The 21070-nt window shown below is 39.4% G+C and overlaps 1 protein-coding gene across 2 annotated transcripts in view; it reads right to left on the reverse strand.

Annotated features, from left to right (window-relative positions):
• znf704 (zinc finger protein 704) overlaps window positions 1-21070 on the reverse strand; it is a 54763-nt gene that overhangs the window by 16564 nt on the left and 17129 nt on the right. For both annotated transcript variants that reach the window (XM_053612988.1, XM_053612987.1), the window contains exons 3-4: window positions 2921-3024; window positions 924-1162 (exon numbers count right to left, since the gene is read on the reverse strand). In XM_053612988.1, the coding sequence (XP_053468963.1) occupies window positions 924-1162; window positions 2921-3024 (343 nt within the window). The remainder of the gene's footprint in view (window positions 1-923; window positions 1163-2920; window positions 3025-21070) is intronic.

Raw genomic sequence — 21070 nt, forward strand, 5'->3', positions numbered from 1 at the left:
ACTGCATCTCAAACCTCTTCGCTCGGGTCTGTGGATGCGATGAGAACTTCACACATTGAAGAAAACAGCAGCAAACACAGGATGTGGCGTTACATTCACCCACCATTAACACAGGCTTAAACACAAAGCTGCAGCTCTCACTTTCACCACACAATACTGAGGAGGTAGGGCTCATTGTGCATAATGTCACAGAAACACACACACACACACACACACACTCATACACATACACGGCTCCATTACAATAAACAAGTGTCTCTCTTGCAGAATGACAATAACATCTTACACCACAGCGCTGCTGAATGCTCCATTCTGATTAGTCAAAGGAATTGATTGGTTTTCTATAACAGCAGCTCTGACAATAGCATCTTCGAGACCATGTTACTGTTTCTATAGTAACAGCTAATTCTCAGAGAAGTATATGGCAGTAGAAGTATACTGCACATAATCTAAGTCTAATAATAAACAGGTTAAAAACATGTCATTTAAGAAAAGTATGATTATTGATATGGTGAAGGATTTTAGGGATTTGAGGAATTTAGGGATTTAGGGTTTTCCACCACAGGAAAGTCTTCAGAACGCTGTGCTTTAGGGTTTATTGGTAACACGCTGCATTTTTGTCTTATTAACGTCAAGAGAAAACGATAGAAAGACTGTTTGTAGCTGTTAAAATGTAAGTGATAACAAGAGCTAACTTGTTTCACTGACATTCCATAACATTAAATGTTAAGCTGATAAAAAGTACGCTGGCAAACAGTACAAGAGGAATAAAAGCCTTCAGGACATGCTGTTATAGGAAAGTGATAATTGTGTTTCTTTCTTAATTAACCCCATCGGATCAGGGTCCAGGAACGGACAGTAAACCAGCTGGTCTAAGAGTGTTTTGAGATGAAACTGAAGGACATTAGGAGATGGTCGCTGACCTTGCGTTTGCGGGGAATGGGCTCATCAAACAGCAGACTGCTGGTGTCCTGCTCGTCCAGAGTGTCGTCCGGCGGCCCGCTGAGGCTGGACATGCGGAACGGTCTGAAACTGTCGGCTGAGAGTGGTGGAGACGGAGTGGAGGGATTGGACTGGTCACTGGGAGCACTCCAGCTCCAGAAGCCACTGCTGCTGTAACTGGACGTGAAGCCTCCATCCTTCCACGATCCATTCAGACCCTCTGTAGGAAGAGAGCAGGTCAGGGCCTGGCCGTGGACAGAACAGCTATGACTCTTATAGCTACAGCACATACTCTGCCTGTTAAACCAGAAATATAAACTAATGTTTCACATCTTTGGTTCACGTCCCTGGTCATATTTTAATCAGAATCCGTCACTTAAAATACAAAATTCCTGTTTTTTTTTTTTTTTTACATAATCTTACATGACAATTTTGCTTCGCCACTCCTCACACACTCCAACTGTGTTCTGATATTTTGCCTTGACTGACCAATAATAATGCATTGTAATGTTTTATCATGTCACTTTTTGATGAACATTCACACTCCAGTCTAATTCTGATGGTTTAATAACTGATTTTTTTTTTTAAACTAAGAAATCTGTCACATTACAAGGATTATGAGGGTTGACCGTGTCTTTAGGGGAGTCTTCAAGTACTGATCGAAATTGTCAACAGGCACATACTTTCTATTTTGGTACTAATAAGAGAAACTTCCGAGCCCAATACGATTTTAATATGTATATAGGGGTTAAATGTATTTTTTAATACAGCAAAATAGATACAAATATAATATGCTTAATTCTTAATGAGATTAATTTACTGTATATGTATAGATATAGCGTTTTTTCAATGTTAAAATTGCAACAAAGACATCTATACAGAAAAAAAACACACCACTTATTCCTGTACACATGTTCATAAGACAGTAGGGCAGTAAGAGTGGAATGATGCATTATATGGCTAAAAGTATGTGGACACCTGACCATCACACTCATATGTGCTTTTTGAACATCACATTCCAGATTTAGTCCCCCTTTTGCTGTTATAATAACCTCTAGTCTTCTAGGAAGGTTTTCCACAAGAGTTGTAAGCATGGCTGTGGGGATTTGTGCTCGTTCAGCCACAAGAGCATTATTGAGGTGGGGTGTCAGGTGAGGAGGCTGGGGTCCGGTTCATCCCAAAGGTGTTCAGTGGGGTTGAGGTCAGGGCTCTGTGCGGGCCACTGGAGTTCTTCCACTCCATCCTTGGCAAACCATATCTTCATGAAGCTCGCTTTGTGCACAGGCTCACTGTCATGCTGGAACATGTCTGAGCCTCTTAGATCCAGTGAAGGGAAATTGTAATGCTACAGCATACAAAGACATTGTATACAATTGTACGCTTCCAACTTTGCAGCAACAGATTTTGGTCAGGTGTCCACATACTTTTGGTCATGTAGTGTATCATATGCATGTTTATGCATATGAACAATTTCATATGAACAATTTCAATATATATTATTTCATATGACTAATCTTTATCTTTACAAATTCCATAAATTATTTTGGGTAGTTTTAGTTGTACAAGGCATCAGCTGTAAGTTTCTCGTGCACCTTGAATAAATTGCCACATCTCTTCTGCAGACATGGGCTTCCACTTGCTTCTGTCTTTGCAGGTCCCAGAAAAGTGGTCTAGTACTAAATATACTATTTTTTTTTTTTTAATGGCACACAGATTTGACATTTTTAATAACAACAAATATAGGTGTTTAGGAACTCTGTACTGGAAAAAGTACTGCACCTAAACAGCGAGTTTTAACAATTCGGCAAAAGGTTAAAGTAGTGGCTAAGTCATGCGGGCGGGTCAACTTCAGTTCAGTGTCAGGGCTATGTAAGAGCGAAAAACAGGAAACTGCTGAGTGAAAACCACATGACACTTATCTCTGTAGCTGCTGTATGGAAAAGACTGAGCAGAGCTTACAACAGCACTGTTCACTTACCGATAACTTTAACTGGAGGACTCCGCACTAGAGGACTTGTGGACAGACTGGTTAGCACCATGGCTGCAGTCACTTTGTCCATGTCTACCTCCTCGTCTGATTTCCTGTTAAAAGGGGAAAACCCCACTTATTACCACATATCACACCAAATCACAGGCACCTTTATTTTGTATACTATGTGGCTCCTTTCCTGAACAGTTATTGTTAGAATGACGGACTGAGAAATGCACTGCCATAGAACCGTGTGTCATTACGATAATGTCTTGAGGTCAAGTTTTTATGGGTCTAGTTCAGAAGTCACACTGGTGTACATGTAGAACAAAGGACAAGGACCTGAACCAGTTGTCCCAGTCACTTACGCAGGATCTAGTCTGAATATGGTGAAGTCTCTGGTGAACGGTGTGCAAATCATTATCAAAGGATGGCGAATGGAACGCGTTGATGTGTGAAGAATATAATCAATTGCTTCACCTCCCTCATGAGAGCACCTGAGCCAACAGCACACGAAAACAATCCCAGTCCCAAATCCATGAGCGGCGCAACGAGAATTTGCTCAGATCGACAAATTTCTTGACCTCCATAATCAACGCCATCGGCGTGATGGAAACAATGCTATTAGAGCTACGGTATAAATCAGCACAGGCTCTCCTTTTCCAAAGACCCCCAGTCCCTGATTACTTCCTGGTCACCTTGGAAAGGCACAGAGAGCACAGAGCAGAACATCTCAGCATGACAGATCCCTGAGATAATACCACAAAGATGTCCCTGAACAGCATCTAATTAACCCACTAATATCCCATGTGCCAATGAAATATTATACATTTCCAACAAACACATTAGAACCAGTGTAATTAGGAGCTGATGAATTGCTACTCTGCAAATCTGCTATTTAAGGCCTCAAGTCATGTCATTAGCGCTTTTATCAAGCCATAAAAACAGCATAGGCCTGTACAAATGAGGTACTAATTAAAATATATAGCGCAAGATGTCCGTGTCCCCGTCAAATCTGTTATAATCAACTCAAAGTACCATGTTTAATGTGTTAGATTACAGATTAGAGTGTTAAATACTGTACAAATCCAATGTCTAATGTATGACTGTGATCTCTAGATTGTCAAGAATTATAAATTTAAGACATATCATAAAACGTCCTTTTAATAAGCTGAAATGCTAAACAAAGTGATAAACACATCAGTCCATCTTCAGTCTTTTGTTACACCACAGTGTTACAGAAGGCACATAGACATTGTTCTCTCTTTTCTAAAAAAAAAACCTAACAGGAGGTAAAAATGACCCAGACCTAAAAATAAGAGTCTCCTAAGGGCGTCTGCCTGCTCTGTGATCCCACCCAGCGCCTTCACTTATTTATAGCAAGCCTAGCATGGACGGGTTACTAAAGGAAGGGGGGTGGGGTGGGGGGGGTGTTGGGAGTTGTCAGGGGTAACGGGTAAGTGAACACCCTTTAGCATTGCCTTCACACAGATTTGGCGCTTTGTCTTTAAGGGTCTCTTTTGAACCCTCAGTGCCACTGAGCCAGAGACATGACTCCAGTTTCAAACACAACACCCACTTTGGGAAAATAACAGGTGATTGGATTACAATGTTCTACACTCTGCATTTCTCCAAGCATGGGTGGCTTTTGGGTGAAATGCATTATTACCAGTAGTTGATGACAGAGAATTAAAAGCATTTGCATAGATAGCTGATATTTGATCAAAATGTTGAAGCAGTGCCAAGTTCTATGTTTTAATTTTCTATTAAACTTGTTATTTTAAAAGGAAGCATTTCCAGCAAGTCTTATGTACAGTAACTCAAGACCGTTCCCATTAAAGCACAAGTTATCCAGTCTCTTGTGGACGTAGTTCAGCAGATATATTTGAAAAACTTTTTAACGGTCGGTCTGCAAAATGCTGATCAGGCTGGATCCGATCCTGACATTTATAGAAAATTGTTCTGCTTGGTAGAGTGCACACATCGCACTGTACGAACTGATAACTCTGCACATTTTCTACGTTTCCTTCAAACGTCAATTTTGTTTGACGCCTATACTTCCGGCTTAAGTGTGGGTGACTTAATTTGGGGGCGGGGGGGGGGGGGGGGGTTAATGGACAACCTTAGAATGGGTGAGTTTTTCTCGTGAGGTCAAATGAGGAAGATAAGCATGAAATGATTGTATGGCAGTAAACAGGCATGCGAAATGGTGGTGGGCTTCGGGAACGGTAAACGGTATGCACTTATATAGCGCTTTTTTAACCTTAGCGGCTCCAAAGCGCTTTACACTGTGTCTCATTCGCCCATTCACACACACTCACACACCAATGGCAGCAATGGGGATAAATGGGCAGGGTAAGTGCGAGTGGATATTTGAAATGGCTGGAAATGGGAAGACTAAATGTGGGCAGCCAAAATGTATTTCTGAACTTCCCAGGGCCTCAGAAGCCTTTTTGGAAGGACACATAAATTATGTTTCTGATTCAATCGGAGTAAAATAGGAGACTAAGCGTGGGCTGGTTTTTGTTGTGGAGGTAAAATAGGAGGCTAAGAGTGGGAGGGTTTTTGGCATGAGAGTTAAATAGGAGGCTATGTGTGGAAGGGTTTTGGTGTGGGGATAAATGACAAAGCTCCAGAAAGACTAAACGTTTGGATTGGGGTAAACACGACAGCTGAGTGTGGGTGGGTTTTAGTGTAAATTTAAATATCCTGGCCAGGAATGGACGTGATGTGAGGTTTAATGGGAGGGTTTTAGTATGTGGGGTAAATGGGTGAGATGGCAACTAGCCAGTCAGACAGACTGCTGACATCTGCTGTACATTTCTGGATAGATGAGTCAACTTTCTGTACCATCCAAACTCACAAGACAAATGCGTGTTTTGGCGGCTGTGGAAACGCAATCCCCCACTTTAGGCATCTGGTCCTTTGTCTTTAAGGGAGCACAGACCCTCACTGCCATAGAGCCAGAGATATGGCTCCAGTTTCAAACTCAACACTCACTTGGGAGAAATAACCTCAACAACTGATTGTGTTACACATTCACTCCTCTGCATTTCTCTTTTGTCCTCCATACAGGATCATTAATCCATCACCTGTTGGCTCTTTAACACGGTTATGGCAATGGTACATTGCACAAGAAAATAAGAATAAAAAAAAATAAAAAATACATCAACTGAGATTAGGCCTGAGTAAACTTTGGCAACATCAGAATTTTTTTATAAAATCACAACCACCTCCCACAGTTCCTCCATTTAAACTACCATATCGTTCTGATAGTTATACAGCTCCTGTGATGGAATTTTACTTCACACCGTTCACAGCTTCTGCAAACACAATCCAGATTTCCTAATAAAAGCACATTCATTTTATTAAAATCCATTTTAACTTGCTATTTGGTTATAATCATATGTAGAGTGTTTTTCTAGCAGCGCAACAAGCATATGGGAATTCCCCTAAAACTCTGACTACATCTGTTCAGAGAGAGAGAGAGAGAGAGAGAGAGAGAGAGAGAGAGAGAGAGAAAGAAAGAAAGCAGGAGGCCAACTATGGTTTCTTACAGCCAGTGAGCTATGAAGCTCATTTCCTCCTGAATATTGAGACACATTTTGCCTCTAGGTCTTCGCGTCTAACACATAATGATACAGTCGTGAATGTTCAAACAACAAAGAATTACACAGAGCACATATAAAGAGCAAACTGTTACGGCTGTTCTGTTGTAATGTAAAAGTAATTATGGCAGGAATATATGAATCACAAGTTTTCTAAGGTCATTTTAATGTATGTGTATACAGTTATCAGGAATATTAGCAATAAAATATATGTCAATACAAACAGCTACAATACAGTGCCATGGAAACATAAAAGCCTGCACAACCTCTTCCACAATTTTTAAAAGTTATTGTGATTTTATTTGTTATTCATCCCTTAGTTTTCAACTGCAGCATCTGTGAGAACGAGCGAATTTCATGGGATAAGGAAGCCTGTGCAAATGACAAAGTTCTTGAAACCTTGAATTTGAATAAATGTTAGTGTGTGGAAGAACATGCAAGCTTGATATAACCCACAAAAAGCATGCACACCGATTTATTAACAGGACGGATTATATCTTTAAGATATAATACGAAGGATTATATCTTTCCTATGAGCATTTTATGCTTTTGGCTTAATGAAAATGCAATTTGGGATGGTTCTACCTAAAGGTGCAAAAATACAGGAGTGCTGCATAAGCAAACTGATTAGTTTTAAATGCAGGTGCAAATTAGTAGGAAGGGCAAGTATTAAATCTGTGGAAGCCTGTTTCCATTGGTTGAAGACAAAATTATACCATTTACTAAGCGTCAATCATGAGCAAGTTCATCTAAATTATGCCCTTGTGTCTTAAAACAATCACACACACACACACACACATTATATATATATATATATATATATAAACACATAATATACATCTCAAGTTTGATGAGTTAGAGTTTCTCTCTTCCAGGAGTTTCTTTGATATTCACACTCACCATGGCTATTGAGAACAAAGAGCACACACAACCTAATTTGCATACTGTGTCCTCCTCTAATGTTGTATGCAATGCCATTCACATAATTATTCGTGGTTAATCAAGCACAACACACCCACTCACTGCGCACACAATTAATTTGCTCAGGCAAATTAGTACTCGTTACTTAGGATCTTAATAAATCAAAGTCTGAGTGTTTTTAAACGTACGTCAATATCAGAAAACAGCATTCAGATTTCGGCAAAGATTCGATCAATATCCTTTAATATGCGCTTCAGTTATCTGATAATAGAAAAACTATGAGATCTGACCTAAACGATCAGATTTCATTTAGTAATATCCCTACAAGTAGCAAAACTCCCGACCAGTAAGAGCTAAACTAAACTTTTGGTTTAAGGCCTGAGCTCCATTAATATGATTTGGCGAAACTGTAAATCTAGCATGGCATAATGATGACTTGGTTTAATCGCATGTTCAGGATCTCAGTGTTGAGAACTCCATATATTAACACATTAACTGAACGGTACTCTTCCCACATTGTTGGCACCCATGAAAGAAATAACACCCCCTAAATCCCCATTTAAACCTTGTCAGTCAGCATAAAAACATTTTCCGATACCGAGTTGCTAGCATTATTGAGCAAGCAGCTGTTTCAGCTTTCAAATAACACAGCATCTTTTCTTAACCCATCATGTTCTTGTAGATTTGAAGTGACTGACTCTCTAATTACAAACAGTTACAAACGTTTTTCTCTATTCAGCTAGGTTTGTGCAAACAAACAAACAAACAAAGTAAATAAATAAACAATACAGTATACATAAACTGAATAACTGACTGTTGGCATAATATCAATGTGTTTATTGAAATCTAAATATGACCATAATACAATTAAAGATATTGTAGTACTGCCAAAATCAAATAAGTAGCAAAATCAGATAATGATGGGATTATTAGAGATCATACAAGCACACTTACTGTGATATCACAGTGGACTCCTGATTGGAAAGTTGTGAGTTTAAATCCCAGCACTACCAACCTGCCACAGCTGGGCCCTTGAGCAAGGCCCTTAACCCTCAACTGCTCAGTTGTATAAAATGAGATAAATGTAAGGTGCTCTGGATAAGAGCGTCCGCCAAACGCCATAAATGTAAATGTAAATTTACATTGCCAATGTTGAGTTGATCTGGTCTCGTATAAAAAGGATACTACATAACTGCTGTCTGTCGCAAGTAATACGCTGCATGCCCTTTGACCTACTTCCCTTTGTGCAAGTAGGCTAACCCTCATTACAAAAGTGAATAATCAGATAGTTCCTTCCAAAACATTCAATCTACACATTAAGCATAATACCGTACAGATAAGATCTTCACTCCATTTCTGGCATGTGAGGACAAGTCACAGTGTGTTTAAATATACAACGGGGGACAAAATTCCAAAACTCAGCTCTTGTGAGTGATATTGAAACGAAGGACAAATCATCCAGGAGAGATACTTATGAAAGTAAAATTTCATTGTTGCAACTCAACATTCCAGTAGAAATCTGTCAACCTGTATTAACAGAAATGTCACTACTACTAAGGGGCCTAATGTAATTGCCTTAAAATGTTTACTTGTTGTAAACTTCCTGTGCAGACCATCGTGAAATGGTGGAGAGTTGCATTTCAACTTTATTTCCAACTCAGGTCTATGCCCCTCCCCCCCCTTTCAGCATTAAGTAGCTCATGAACCACATTTCATGCACACAATGTGGTAACTGATATTAGATGACAGATATAGAAGATATAAAAGTTCTAGCTGTATAGCCACCCCTCCAGTGGAGCGATTCACACTGAAGTTCTTGGCTGTCCAGGGCCCCGAGGATCAAACTTCATGTTGAAGACCTGATGATCAGTCTCTAATTACACCTCCCATAAGGGCATGTTCCCCAGTGTCAGAATTTAATCCATTTCTCTAGTACTTCTTAGTGCCCTTTACCCACATGTGCATTAGATGATGAAAGACATCGGACTTATGTTGAAAGTGTCATATAACATCATAACTACCGTAAAAGAACCACATCAAGGCATCTCTATTCGTCCTTATTAAGTAGTGAAGTAACATCATTCCAAACCAGCCTGAATCTGGACTAGCCGAGCTCCATGGGGAGAATAATTAATCTGAAGAATCTAAGAGTATCACTCGCCTCTATTGGGCCTGGTTAAAGCAAAGATTAATGCATTCATTACTGATTAACTTACATTACTGCAGGCTTCGCTCAGCATGTTCAAGCATGAACACATGTGGTTTGTTGGTGTTGAAGGCTTCGCTTTGCACTTCCTCTTTCTTCGCTTAACGCTAATCTGCTGGCTATAGCCTGGCCCTGATCCAAGGTTATTATCGGTCATCATGTGAATACTGCAGGCTGGCTCATGGTCTCAAGGTCTGGCGACTTGCCAAAGACTTCCTCTTTCTCAAAAACACACAAAGTAAAGTGCCTAGTAAAGATGAAATGTGTGGCTAAAAGCTGGCTTGCAATTGAAGACCAGGGCTGAGTCAAACCAATAATTTCACTTTAGCATTCAGTTCCTGTGTTTACATTCGAATCTGCATATAGACAAAACACAGGCCTGTTTTGACTGAGCGTCTTCTATTTATACCCACAACGCATGCTGTGTTTTTTGTTGTTGTTGTTTTTTTTTTCCCTACCCTGTTCTCGTGTTGTGTCACTCCTCTATGATGTAAGGAAGTTAAGTGCAATCAGAACGGTTCATTTCCAACGAGGCACAAAACAGTAAGTCCTACTCTCGTTTCCCACAGTGAGCTCACGCCCGAGAAAGAACAGGGACAATATGGCTTTCTGACAACGATCGCTCTGTGTCGAACTGCTGAACAGATGAAGCCTCGTAGGGAAATAAAACGTGAAAAACACAAACATAAGGCTCACACTGAAGAGCGATCACAATGTGACAGCATTAAAAAAAAAAAAAAAAGACATTTATTCTTTGGGTAAACTTTTTTTTTTCTACCAATATATCTATTAAATCCATTATACCTCAGTGCTGACTATCTACTGCAACCCTTACTGCTGAACAATATACTGTTCATTCAAGCACTCAGTATCAATTCAGTTATCTTTTTAACACTGATAATTCTAATTAATAATTTGATTAGGCTACACTGACGTATCCTGCTTAGGTGAAACATTAGGGCACTTGAGTTTTAAGTTTTATTAGCATTAGCATGGCTATGGGGAAAAAAAAAAAAGAATCAGGGAACAGACAATTTCCTCTGACTCTGACTCCATCACCTCAGCTGCAGCAGTATCACAAATCAATGCCTCACACATTAGTGCATGTTGGAATGTGAGGCTAAAACTGACAGCAAGTTTTATTCAGTCAGTGATACCACCAATATCACCATAATCATGTATTTAATGAAGTTAGCATATCGCTAACAACATGTAGGTAGCTCAACTGGTATAGCGAGTGCTTATCTCTCTCTGGATGAACACAAAAACAAAAATGTGCTAATCCAGTGAGAGTGTTATTCCTCTTGTATCACAGCAATTCGCCAACAATTACAATTTGCTAATGTCTTAAATTTATTTACTTTGTTTATAATTAAATTTAACGCTGTGGAATATTCGTGAGACATGTTAGTTCCTGGTTGTTGTTGGTTTTTTTTTGGTTTTTTTTTAAAGACAAATTAGTTCCCATGTTTGTTTTTCATTTTTGTTAAATAACAAGCATATTTTTTTTTTAAATAAAATCTATTTTTATTATAAGGCTATAAGATTATATGAGCCATGCAAGTCTATGTGAATGAGTTATTACTGAAGAAACGATACAGTATTAGGATAAACATTAATATAAACCTGTGATTTTAATTACAGATGTCACTAGTCAGAGCTGCTGTTATAAAAAAATTAATCAACCCCTTTAGTTGAGTTGAATTCAACAGTGCAGTTGTATCATGACTTTTTCTGTGCATTTAGCTTGACACAACTATCAAAATCTTAAGTTACAATCTCAAAAAAAAAAAAGTTTGCAATCTCACTTTTGCATTTGGGTATCTCAGGGCAAGATATAACCACTGGACTAGCTCAATTCACCACTGGACTAGCTCAATTCACCACTGGACTAGCTCAATTCACCACTGGACTAGCTCAATTCACCACTGGACTAGCTCAGTTTACCTACCGGTATTCGTCTATTATAAACCATGCTGTTTTTTGGTTGTTGAGAGCACATCTGTTTTTATTGTAACACCATTTTCACAACCTCCGTTCCTTACATGTTACGCAAAAACAATGGTCTGTTGGTTGTTTGCAGTGTCAGTTAATTGCTGTCTTCCTGTAAAACATGGCAGTTCTTGGCAATGTAGGGTACCTTGTGTGACTAAGTTCAGTGTTCAGATGATGTTAAGTGGTTTTATTTTTTACTACACAGGGTGTCCCAAAAGTCTCCATATATAGGGGACTATGTTTGAAGCCACCCCATTGGTTCTGCCTTCATCACTGGATGTTCGTGGACGTCCACTTCTCGGCTGGTCCACAACAGTTCCAGAATTTTTGCATTTGTTAATAGGTTTAGCAACGATGCCGTGTGTGATGCGCTTGCCATGTTTCCTGTCAAAGTCCATCGCAACCTTGCGACAGCTTCCCGATCCAGCCATGAGAATGATTTCAATATGTTCTTCTTTTCTCTTAAAGACTATTTGAAAATTTCCCCTATGTATGGAGAGTTTTGGGACACTCTATAGTATCAAGCGGTTTTATATCAAACCTTTTGATGCCACATGTGATATCTGTATCGGACTTGAAATGATATTGCCACTACAAGCAGCGTATTTGTTGACATACTCGTCAGTTTTTCACCTGACGTGCGTCATCACACAGAGACAGCGTTAATGAAACGGGTCATGGTACAACTCATCCTATGACGTATCCTGAGACAAAGAATGCGTTTGTCCAGTTTAATACGCCGCGGTTAAATGCAGAATTTTCTCCTCTAATCTAATAGAAGTCTCCTTTTGCACCTAAGGAGGAAAGAGAAAAACATGACAGGGGTGTGAACAAAGGAAGAAGCTGAGCAAGATATTACGAGCTCTAAAGCGGCTACTGCTTCTACATCAGTGCCAAGTGAGTGATGAAGCTGAGCTGGTGACACCTGAAGCCTGCTTGACTTGATTTCTGCGGTCTTTTAACAACCATGTTATAGATGTCAGCATGTGCTAATATTTGGACATATCACCTTCTTCCCAAATAAGAAAGGGAGAAAATTCCTACACAATAACCCAATTCCTACATCCCTCCATCTTTCTTTGTGAATAACCAGGTCTTTTCACCTAGTGTACAGCACCCTCATGACCTCTCTTTTACCACACGTTGGATACAAAATCCTTTTCTCTCCCATCCTCCCCTTAACCCCTAAAGAGTCATCTCCATGATGGAGAGAGAAGGGGAGGTACACTCCTCACGGCCCTGTAGGGAATAGAAAGTGGTTCATAAAACACACTCGCTCTTCACCAGAAGAAGCCATTGGGGGGGAAGGGGCATTATGGCCTCTATCTAAGATCATAATCTCTACACTGACTTAAGGTAAGACAAAGAACCTGCCACCTCAACTCACAGGAAGACGCTCATTCTCAAACCGGTTGTATGGTCTCTGAGTTGTGAGTTGTGTTGAGTCCTGACACAAAGTGGCTCTTCAGGGCATAGTAAAGATTGCAACCGGAGTGTTAGGGTGAAGAGCTGTCTGAGAGATGTTTTCACCCTGTGGACATGAACATATGCCATCGTTAGAAGAGACTACTCAACATCACCAAAACACTCTGATATACAGAAGATGTCGGCTTGAGGTTGTGCCACAGTTAACGTGCTCCATGAGTGTCAGCAGGTGCGAGACGCAGCAGACACTTACACCTTTTTAGGCCCACTAAGGATTTAAGATTTCTGTATGCCGTCCAAATGTAGACATATGGAGGAGCTGTAAACCGAGTGCACAGAATAGTATCTGTGGATCTGCATGTGAACACTGCATGCTTATTAGCGGTCTCAGTGCTGAGCACTTCATTGTGAGACATTAATTAACGTAATTATCACGACTAGAACTGATCATGGTATGATATACCTCAGTATATCTGCAATATATTAGCCTTTATTGGAATATTTGCCTTCTTCTCATTTGGCATTTTATCCTATTAATCTAAAAAAAAATGTTTGTTTGTTTTTTTTAAATAAATGTCTTTTACATTTATTTTTGTTTTATTTTTCTGCTGCCTTCTGCTTACTAGTGATATCATTCAGAAGCAATAATGTTATCAGCATTTGGTCTACTACCATTTTTTGGAGGCTTAAAGAGAAGTAGTTGTTTTAAAGTGGGGTAATCTGGGCATTACTGATAATCTAATTTAAGCTGGGTGCACACTATGCGATTTTAATAGTCCTTTTGCGACTGTTGCTTGTCAGACTGTACGAACATGACCCCCGCTGTAGGATCTCAGTTGTCATTAATGTCAGACTGTACGACAGTCGAGACGCAAAAAAACGTACGCACGCAAGAAGACGGAGGAGGAGAAGCCACACTACAGGACTGGGCCTCAAGTCTTCTGGGAGAATTTAATCAGAGGAAAAAATTTTATCCGCAACAGCCGTTAATCGGCAGTTATGGAACGCGTCAAAATATCGATCGGAGACTACAGATTTTGGCCTGGGATTATAGGAATCTTTTAGGATTCTCAGAATCTGTCTCAGATGACCAAATCGTGGTCAAAATCATACCGTGTGAACCCGGATTTAGTCGTGAGCTGCACATGGGCCGGGAGATACGACAAAAAATATCACATCACGATACTTGTGGATACTTCTACAATACACAATGCAATCCAGCTAACAAACCGTCTGCAGAACAGTAGTAAAATAAACAAGAATAAAACGTTAAACTGAGTTTGACGATACTTTTCTTTAATGCCTAGAAAGACAAAGAAGATTGTTTTTTAAAAAAATTACGTCATATCAATGTCATCTATTCAGTACCATTTAATTTGTAATTATTAAAAATGTAAAAAAATTAAAAAAATACATCACCGTACCAACGATATCTCAGGAAAGTGTATCGTATAAACATTTATCACGATATTGATATTATATCGATATACTGCCCAGCCCTATTAAGCACTTGTGTAACTAGAGCTTCATTTAAACACACTTTCAACTGAAGAAAGTGTTCCACAAAGATGTGTGTTGCACAAAAACGTTTATTGACTTCCCCAACAACTGACCTCAGACTTCTATAATATGTGAGTTTCATGTAAACAAGTTTCCTGTTCTTTTCTTAGTATGAGGACATGTGACAAAATGACTGTTTGTAGAGATTACATACAAGGTACAGATATGGTCGGTGGAGATTAGGAGTATTCCTTTAATGCGGAACAAAAACTAATAAACAAACAACTGAGTCAAAATGTACTGAGGTGGTGTGTGTCTTGAAGTACTGACTACACCGATGACACCGGACGATACTGACGAATTCTCCAGAAAGTGTATCCTGGTGCAATTTATCACAATATCATTGACATTTATAAATGTAAATAAATGTAATTATCCTTTAAAAAAAAACAAAATGAAAAAAAAAAAGAAGAAAAACCCCACTTACTCTGGCTCTTACATCTCTACTCTGTGCACTTTGCTTTTCTAGAACTCAATTAAAAGATCTTGTACGGTAGCGCTACTTGTATTGTTCTCTGCTTGATATATCGCTTTGTTTGTATTTTCTCATTTGTAAGTCGCTTTGGATAAAAGCGTCCGCTAAATGAATACATGTAAATGTAAATGAATGTAAAAAAAAAACAAAACAAAACAAAACAATATCAAGATCATATCATCACATATAAATATAGCCTTATTGATAACTGATAATGGTTAATGAACTGTGGTTTGAAGGAGTTAAATCACCTCACCCACTTGAACATAAGTAAATGCAAACCGAAACAAAGCCAATTCGAAACACCACATGATCAACAACCACAACAACAAGAACCTGTCAGAGGGTCTGGTGCTGCAAATGAGCAGCAGATGTGCCAGTTAATGTGGCTGTTCCTCCTCAGCATCTTTATGTGTGTGCATGTGTGAGTGTGTGTGAGTGTGTGTGTGTGTGTGTGTGTGTGATGGGCGGCATTGCACAATGCACAGAGGAGGATTAACGTTTCTCCTGCAGAGCAGAAAAACATGCGAGCAGGAGACAAAGGGAGAGACGGAGTAAGAGATGGGGTGGGGCAACGAGAGGGGCTTGTCTGCAGGAAGGGATGTGAGGTGGCAGAGAGAGAGAGAGAGAGAGAGAGAGAGCGAGAGAGAGAGAGAGAGTGGGAGAGAGGAAGGAGGGTCTGGAGCTCTCATTGTCTCTTAAAGCCTGTATGAGGACTGTTGTTTTTATGTCCATCATGTCCTGATCCTCTCGTGCGGAGATGTTCACTCGGTGCACACAGTGTGAGGCATGAACGAGAAAGTGAGCAGGTGAATGTGATAATGAGCTGAGGCTGTTGGTTTACACAGCGAAACAAGAATATGCATGCTTGCATGTGGATGTGTTTAAGCTTTATTTAATAAATAAATAACTAAATAAATAAATGAGCCAAAAGGCTTCCTGATAAGGTTAGGGTTCGGTTTAGGTATGGGCATAGAATTAATTAGATGCAGTTAAAACTTTTGCAATGGAAGGTCCTCACAAGGATAGTGTGTGTGTGTGTGTGTGAGAGAGAGAGAGAGAGTAGGGGAATGAGATGGAAACGTACATAAAAGTGACAGTGACATGCCAACACAGCTGTCAGGCACACAGTGTGCAGGAGGGAAAAGAAAAAGAAGTGAAATAAATGAAAAACAAACAGCACAGAATGGGTAAGTCGGGTGAGCGAGTGGCGCCGTGTTTCCCGTCCAACCAAACTGCGAGCTACAGCCAAAGCCAGAACCCTTCTCTTTTCACCGCTCCTTTACTTTCACACACAGCACTCTGGCTTGGCAGATAACACACTGCATTTCTTCCCAATAGAGCAAAGTTCAGTGTGTGCACAAGAGCATGCGCACACACACACACACACACACACACACACACACACACACACACAGCTGCTGCTCATGTGACAACTCCACTGTTCACTTCACCCAGCTAAAGGCAGCTCGGTGAATATTCCACCACACAAGGTGGCTTGAACGTTCTCTAAAGGCGAAAAAGGGGGGAGTGGGTGGCAGCTGTCTTTGCTACAGAAAGAGCCTGCAGATAAAAACGCTCCACATTCAGACTTTTCACTGTCTCATGCTGGATCAGCAAAACTGTAATAACAAAACACTGGGAGAGAAGGAATAAAAAGAGCATTCATTCACACCTGACTGTGCTTTAGCCGTCCCTTTCAGTATCTCAGTAGTCTGAATGAGAGAGGACAAGGCGTAAATACACAATAGAGTGAGTTTAAAAAATGTGTGCCCCACATAACTACACTCGTAGATAGATAATAACCACCCTAAAGCGACAGGAGAAAGTAGGCTCTTGTGTGTGTGTGTGTGTGTGTGTGTGTGTGTGTGTGTGTCAACAGTTTCTAAATTTGAATTTTTAAAAATTGGTGTCAGAGACTACTAAGACAGAACTCTTTTGCATTATTTGTTCTTTCTCTCTTCACTTTTTGGCTATAAAATATCTGCTCAGATCAAAAGTCCACGCCTCTGCAGCAGTACACATGATTTAGACCATAAACAGCCGAACGATAAGGATAAATAAGGTTTTCTACTTGCCTGTCAATTCTGGTTATTAGTATTAGCATTAGCATTCAGAGGTTTGTGTGCATGTTTTGAGGGTGTGACTTTGGTGTGAATACTAAATGTGGTAATTTTTTTTTGGATTTTGTTTTTCAAAAAGTAACCTCAGCTAACTCGTGCCCAAACCACTGACTATACCTTTAACACCTTCTGTTCACGATGAATATTTACAGTGTACAGAACACCGAAAATAGGCACATACAGGGTTCCTGAACTGTTTTCATGAAAACAATCCAGAACTTTCCAAAGCTACTTCAAGGTATTATAAATGTAATGAACGTATGTAAGTTTATAAAACACTTGAGAGCATGCACTAATAGAAAAATAATCAACAACAGTGTGTTACAGTCCCAGAGTTAACTCTCTTCCAATAACAGCAGGTTTCATTCATTATACGTACCACAGCACTTAGCAAAAGATTACAATTTATAGTTACAGCTCATGTTCCACAGTTAGTTCCTGTCATAATGTATGTTCTATCAACTATACACATTTGCTCCATTTATTTATTTATTTATTTATTTATTTATTTTAAAAAATGCAGCTTGTTACAGAAAACCAATAGAACGCAACATGGTGGAATACTGTTACAAAGTGCAGACACTGGAGACTCCTACCAAACATGCTAAATAAACATCTCCGTATAGAAATTAGACCATCATTAAGGCCTCGCTTAGTCTTTACATTATGCTGCGCATCCTCCATACAAGTCCCTGCGAATGACTTGTTACTATAGAAACAATGATGTATCAGACCATGTGAATGTAATATATACCGTTCATTTGCTTTCGCTGCCAGAACCACTGCCAGAACTGTTATTATAGACAATCTATCAACGCTATCTGAGCAATCAGATTCAGCAGCACTGTGATATTAAAGAGAACATCTAAAGATAATTGATTTACATTGCCTGTGGTTTCAGTATATACTACTTTGACGGTTAGGATGGGAATTAATTATATAATTAATAATATAGATATAAAAAAAATTTCTAGGCAGCGTTTGTACAAGCACGGAGGAGAAAGTAGCTTTGCTTTGCAGCACCAAGTGATTTAGCCATTTACCGTGACACAGGGCTGAAATACCGCATGGTGACGATGGTGATGTTTACAGTGAAACAGCTGAGTGGGCCAATGCTTTTGGTCTTACAATGAGGTGTACATTTCTTTTTACAAAACTGCATCTGGAAAAATAACCTGTCTGCGGAATAGCTTTCAGCCAGTGAACGACGTACACCAACTACGTTGTCCCCTATATATGGAGACTTTTGGGACACCCTGTACAGTAGATCTGCACAAGATCCCTGCTTTACTATGGCGATAAATATAACCTCTTCGTTATATTTATATTGATCGATAGAGATTACTGGCTATACATTTCCAAATTGAGCTACAGGACCATGCATCCATAACATTTTATCTACAAAATGTTGAGGGTGAAATGAATTGTTTCCAGTAATAATTCTGTGTAATTTTTGTGCCTGTAAAAAAAAACAAAAAAAACCCAACTGTTTAACTAGGAATGTGAGACTGTACATGATGTTTTCCCCGAACAAAAAGTACAAACCATTTAAACAAAGGTTTTGTGCGTCATAGGACTAAAATCAATACGTATTGTGCATACGGCCTACACAAGAAACATCATGCATCATCCCACCTTTTAATTGGGTGCATATCTGTTTATTTCTGTCTGCTCGTATTGACCTTTACTGCCTTCATACATATTCATGTTGTTGCAGGGTGACTAAAGCTACTCTGTACTAAAGTTTTAAAAACACTGAATCTTCTTCATAAACCTCCCCTCCATCCACTGCCAGTACAAGTGTGTGAAGTGTGAGTTTTATTACCGTTTAATTACTCTCACAGACACAAACAAAACATAACTTTACATAATTAACTCAATTAAATTACACCAAAGTGCTAACATCTGTCTATTTATGGTATTATTTCCTGGCCATTCTTGGAAATTAACTGGACTCTAAATGTGTCCTTTGTTAATTCAGGTGCACTTTGAGGGTAAACGTGTAAGCGTATACAGTGGGGGGAAATAAGCATCGGACGCATCGACTTTTTTTTTCAGTAAATATATTTCCAATGAGGTTAATCACAGGAAATTTTCACCAGACATCAGTATTAACTCGAGAACTCCGCAAATATAAAGATTTCACAACATTAAAGTCCATAAATAAAGGTATGTGTAATAAAGTGGAATGACACGGGAAAAAAAGGTATATACGCTAAGTTGAATACGCTAAGCAGTTTTAAAAGGTAAGGTAAGGCAAGGAACCAGCTGAAATCCATAAATAATGGAAAGGAGTTATGCATAACAGTTATGTAAGGAGTCTCCAGTGTCAGCCAGAGCTGACACTCAGGAGTCCTCGGGAGAAAGGAGGTTGCACATTCCAGTTTCTCAGTAACATGAGAGAGTAAAATAGAGGCTGGATGGAACGTCTGTTTATAGCTGCTATAACGTATGTGATAACAGGAACTACATTTTTTCCTAGACATCCTACAACATTAAACATGGATGAACAGATGGATGAAATATATATATATATATATATATAAATTTTTATTGTAATCGTTAGAAAACTGCTATGATACAAGAGGAATAAAACATTTCAGGACATGCTGTTATAGGAAAATAATCACCTATCAAATGGTAACAGCCACACCCTGACATGATAAAGATATTTCATCATTTCAACCTTGACTAAACACATGAAACCTGTTTGTTGGGTTGTGCAGCAGCTGAGAACTATAGGACACACTAAGTGTAGAAGTGTAGTAAAGTGACATTTCATCGTTGCTGAGGGACGCCGGCGGTTTTCTCAATGACACTGAACCCTTGAGTACAATGGGAAATATAGTGAGATTGAAGCACAGAGGCTTCTGTGCTACATTTAAAGCATATGGCATCCCAGCAGGCTTTCCTCCAACATCTGGTGCATCAGCTCTCTGTTGTATATGTTTCATTTGCAATACGTTCTCAGCAGACTGTGGAGTTTTATGTCTTTCAGGAAGGTAACCTTGACCTTTTGAAAGGTGTTCCTCTGGCGCTCAGTCCATGAAAATAGTAAAAATAGTTATGGAGTAGGATTAACCCAGCACAGGCGGATCAATCCCGCCCATTATATGTAGTGCATACTGAGTGCATGTTACCATCGGGTCTATATGTACAATAGACAACAGTATTGATCTCTTGCATGCTGATTCAATCTAATAAGTGTTCAGATAAACCAATATGGCCAATGACCGTTAACCTTCCACTCCAAATCACTAATACAGCAAATGCAGCACTAATGAGGATGTAGTGGACTTTATACACCTTCATCCCCTTTTCACTTTGAAATATGTCTAACGTACCAGGAGTTTTATTACAGAACAACTTTCATCTTCAATATACCGCCCAGTTTTCCCCCTTCCATATGAAAATGAGCCCAAGAACTCAGAGAACAGCTGCTTGTGGATTTGAGTCCTGGATAGAGTTTCTGTCATGTCAAAACACAAAAGTGTTAAATTCCAGCTCAACACTGTGGGCTGCTCACTCTTCTCTCCTCCAGGCGAAGTTTTCACTATGATAATGGTATCATAAAGAGAAACCTTCAGTGGCAGAGTTCTATGTAGAACCAATTAAGGTTTTCCAAGATCCTTTCCCAAGGACAAAGCAACAAAACACTTAGCTTTAACCCTCATTTTTAGAGGGTTGCACCAAAGAAGTCAGAAGTTCACCCAGATAAACAGCCAAAGTATCTTCAAGGGCTCTAGAAGCCCAGATTACTATCTGTGTGGAGGTTTTGTGCATGTTCTCCCTGTAACTCCCTGGGTTTCCTCAGTTTTCCAGTTTCTACAGGAAATTACTTGTCTT

This window comes from Ictalurus furcatus, chromosome 24 (assembly GCF_023375685.1).
Source record: "Ictalurus furcatus strain D&B chromosome 24, Billie_1.0, whole genome shotgun sequence".
In the NCBI taxonomy this organism is placed as follows: Eukaryota; Metazoa; Chordata; class Actinopteri; order Siluriformes; family Ictaluridae; genus Ictalurus; species Ictalurus furcatus.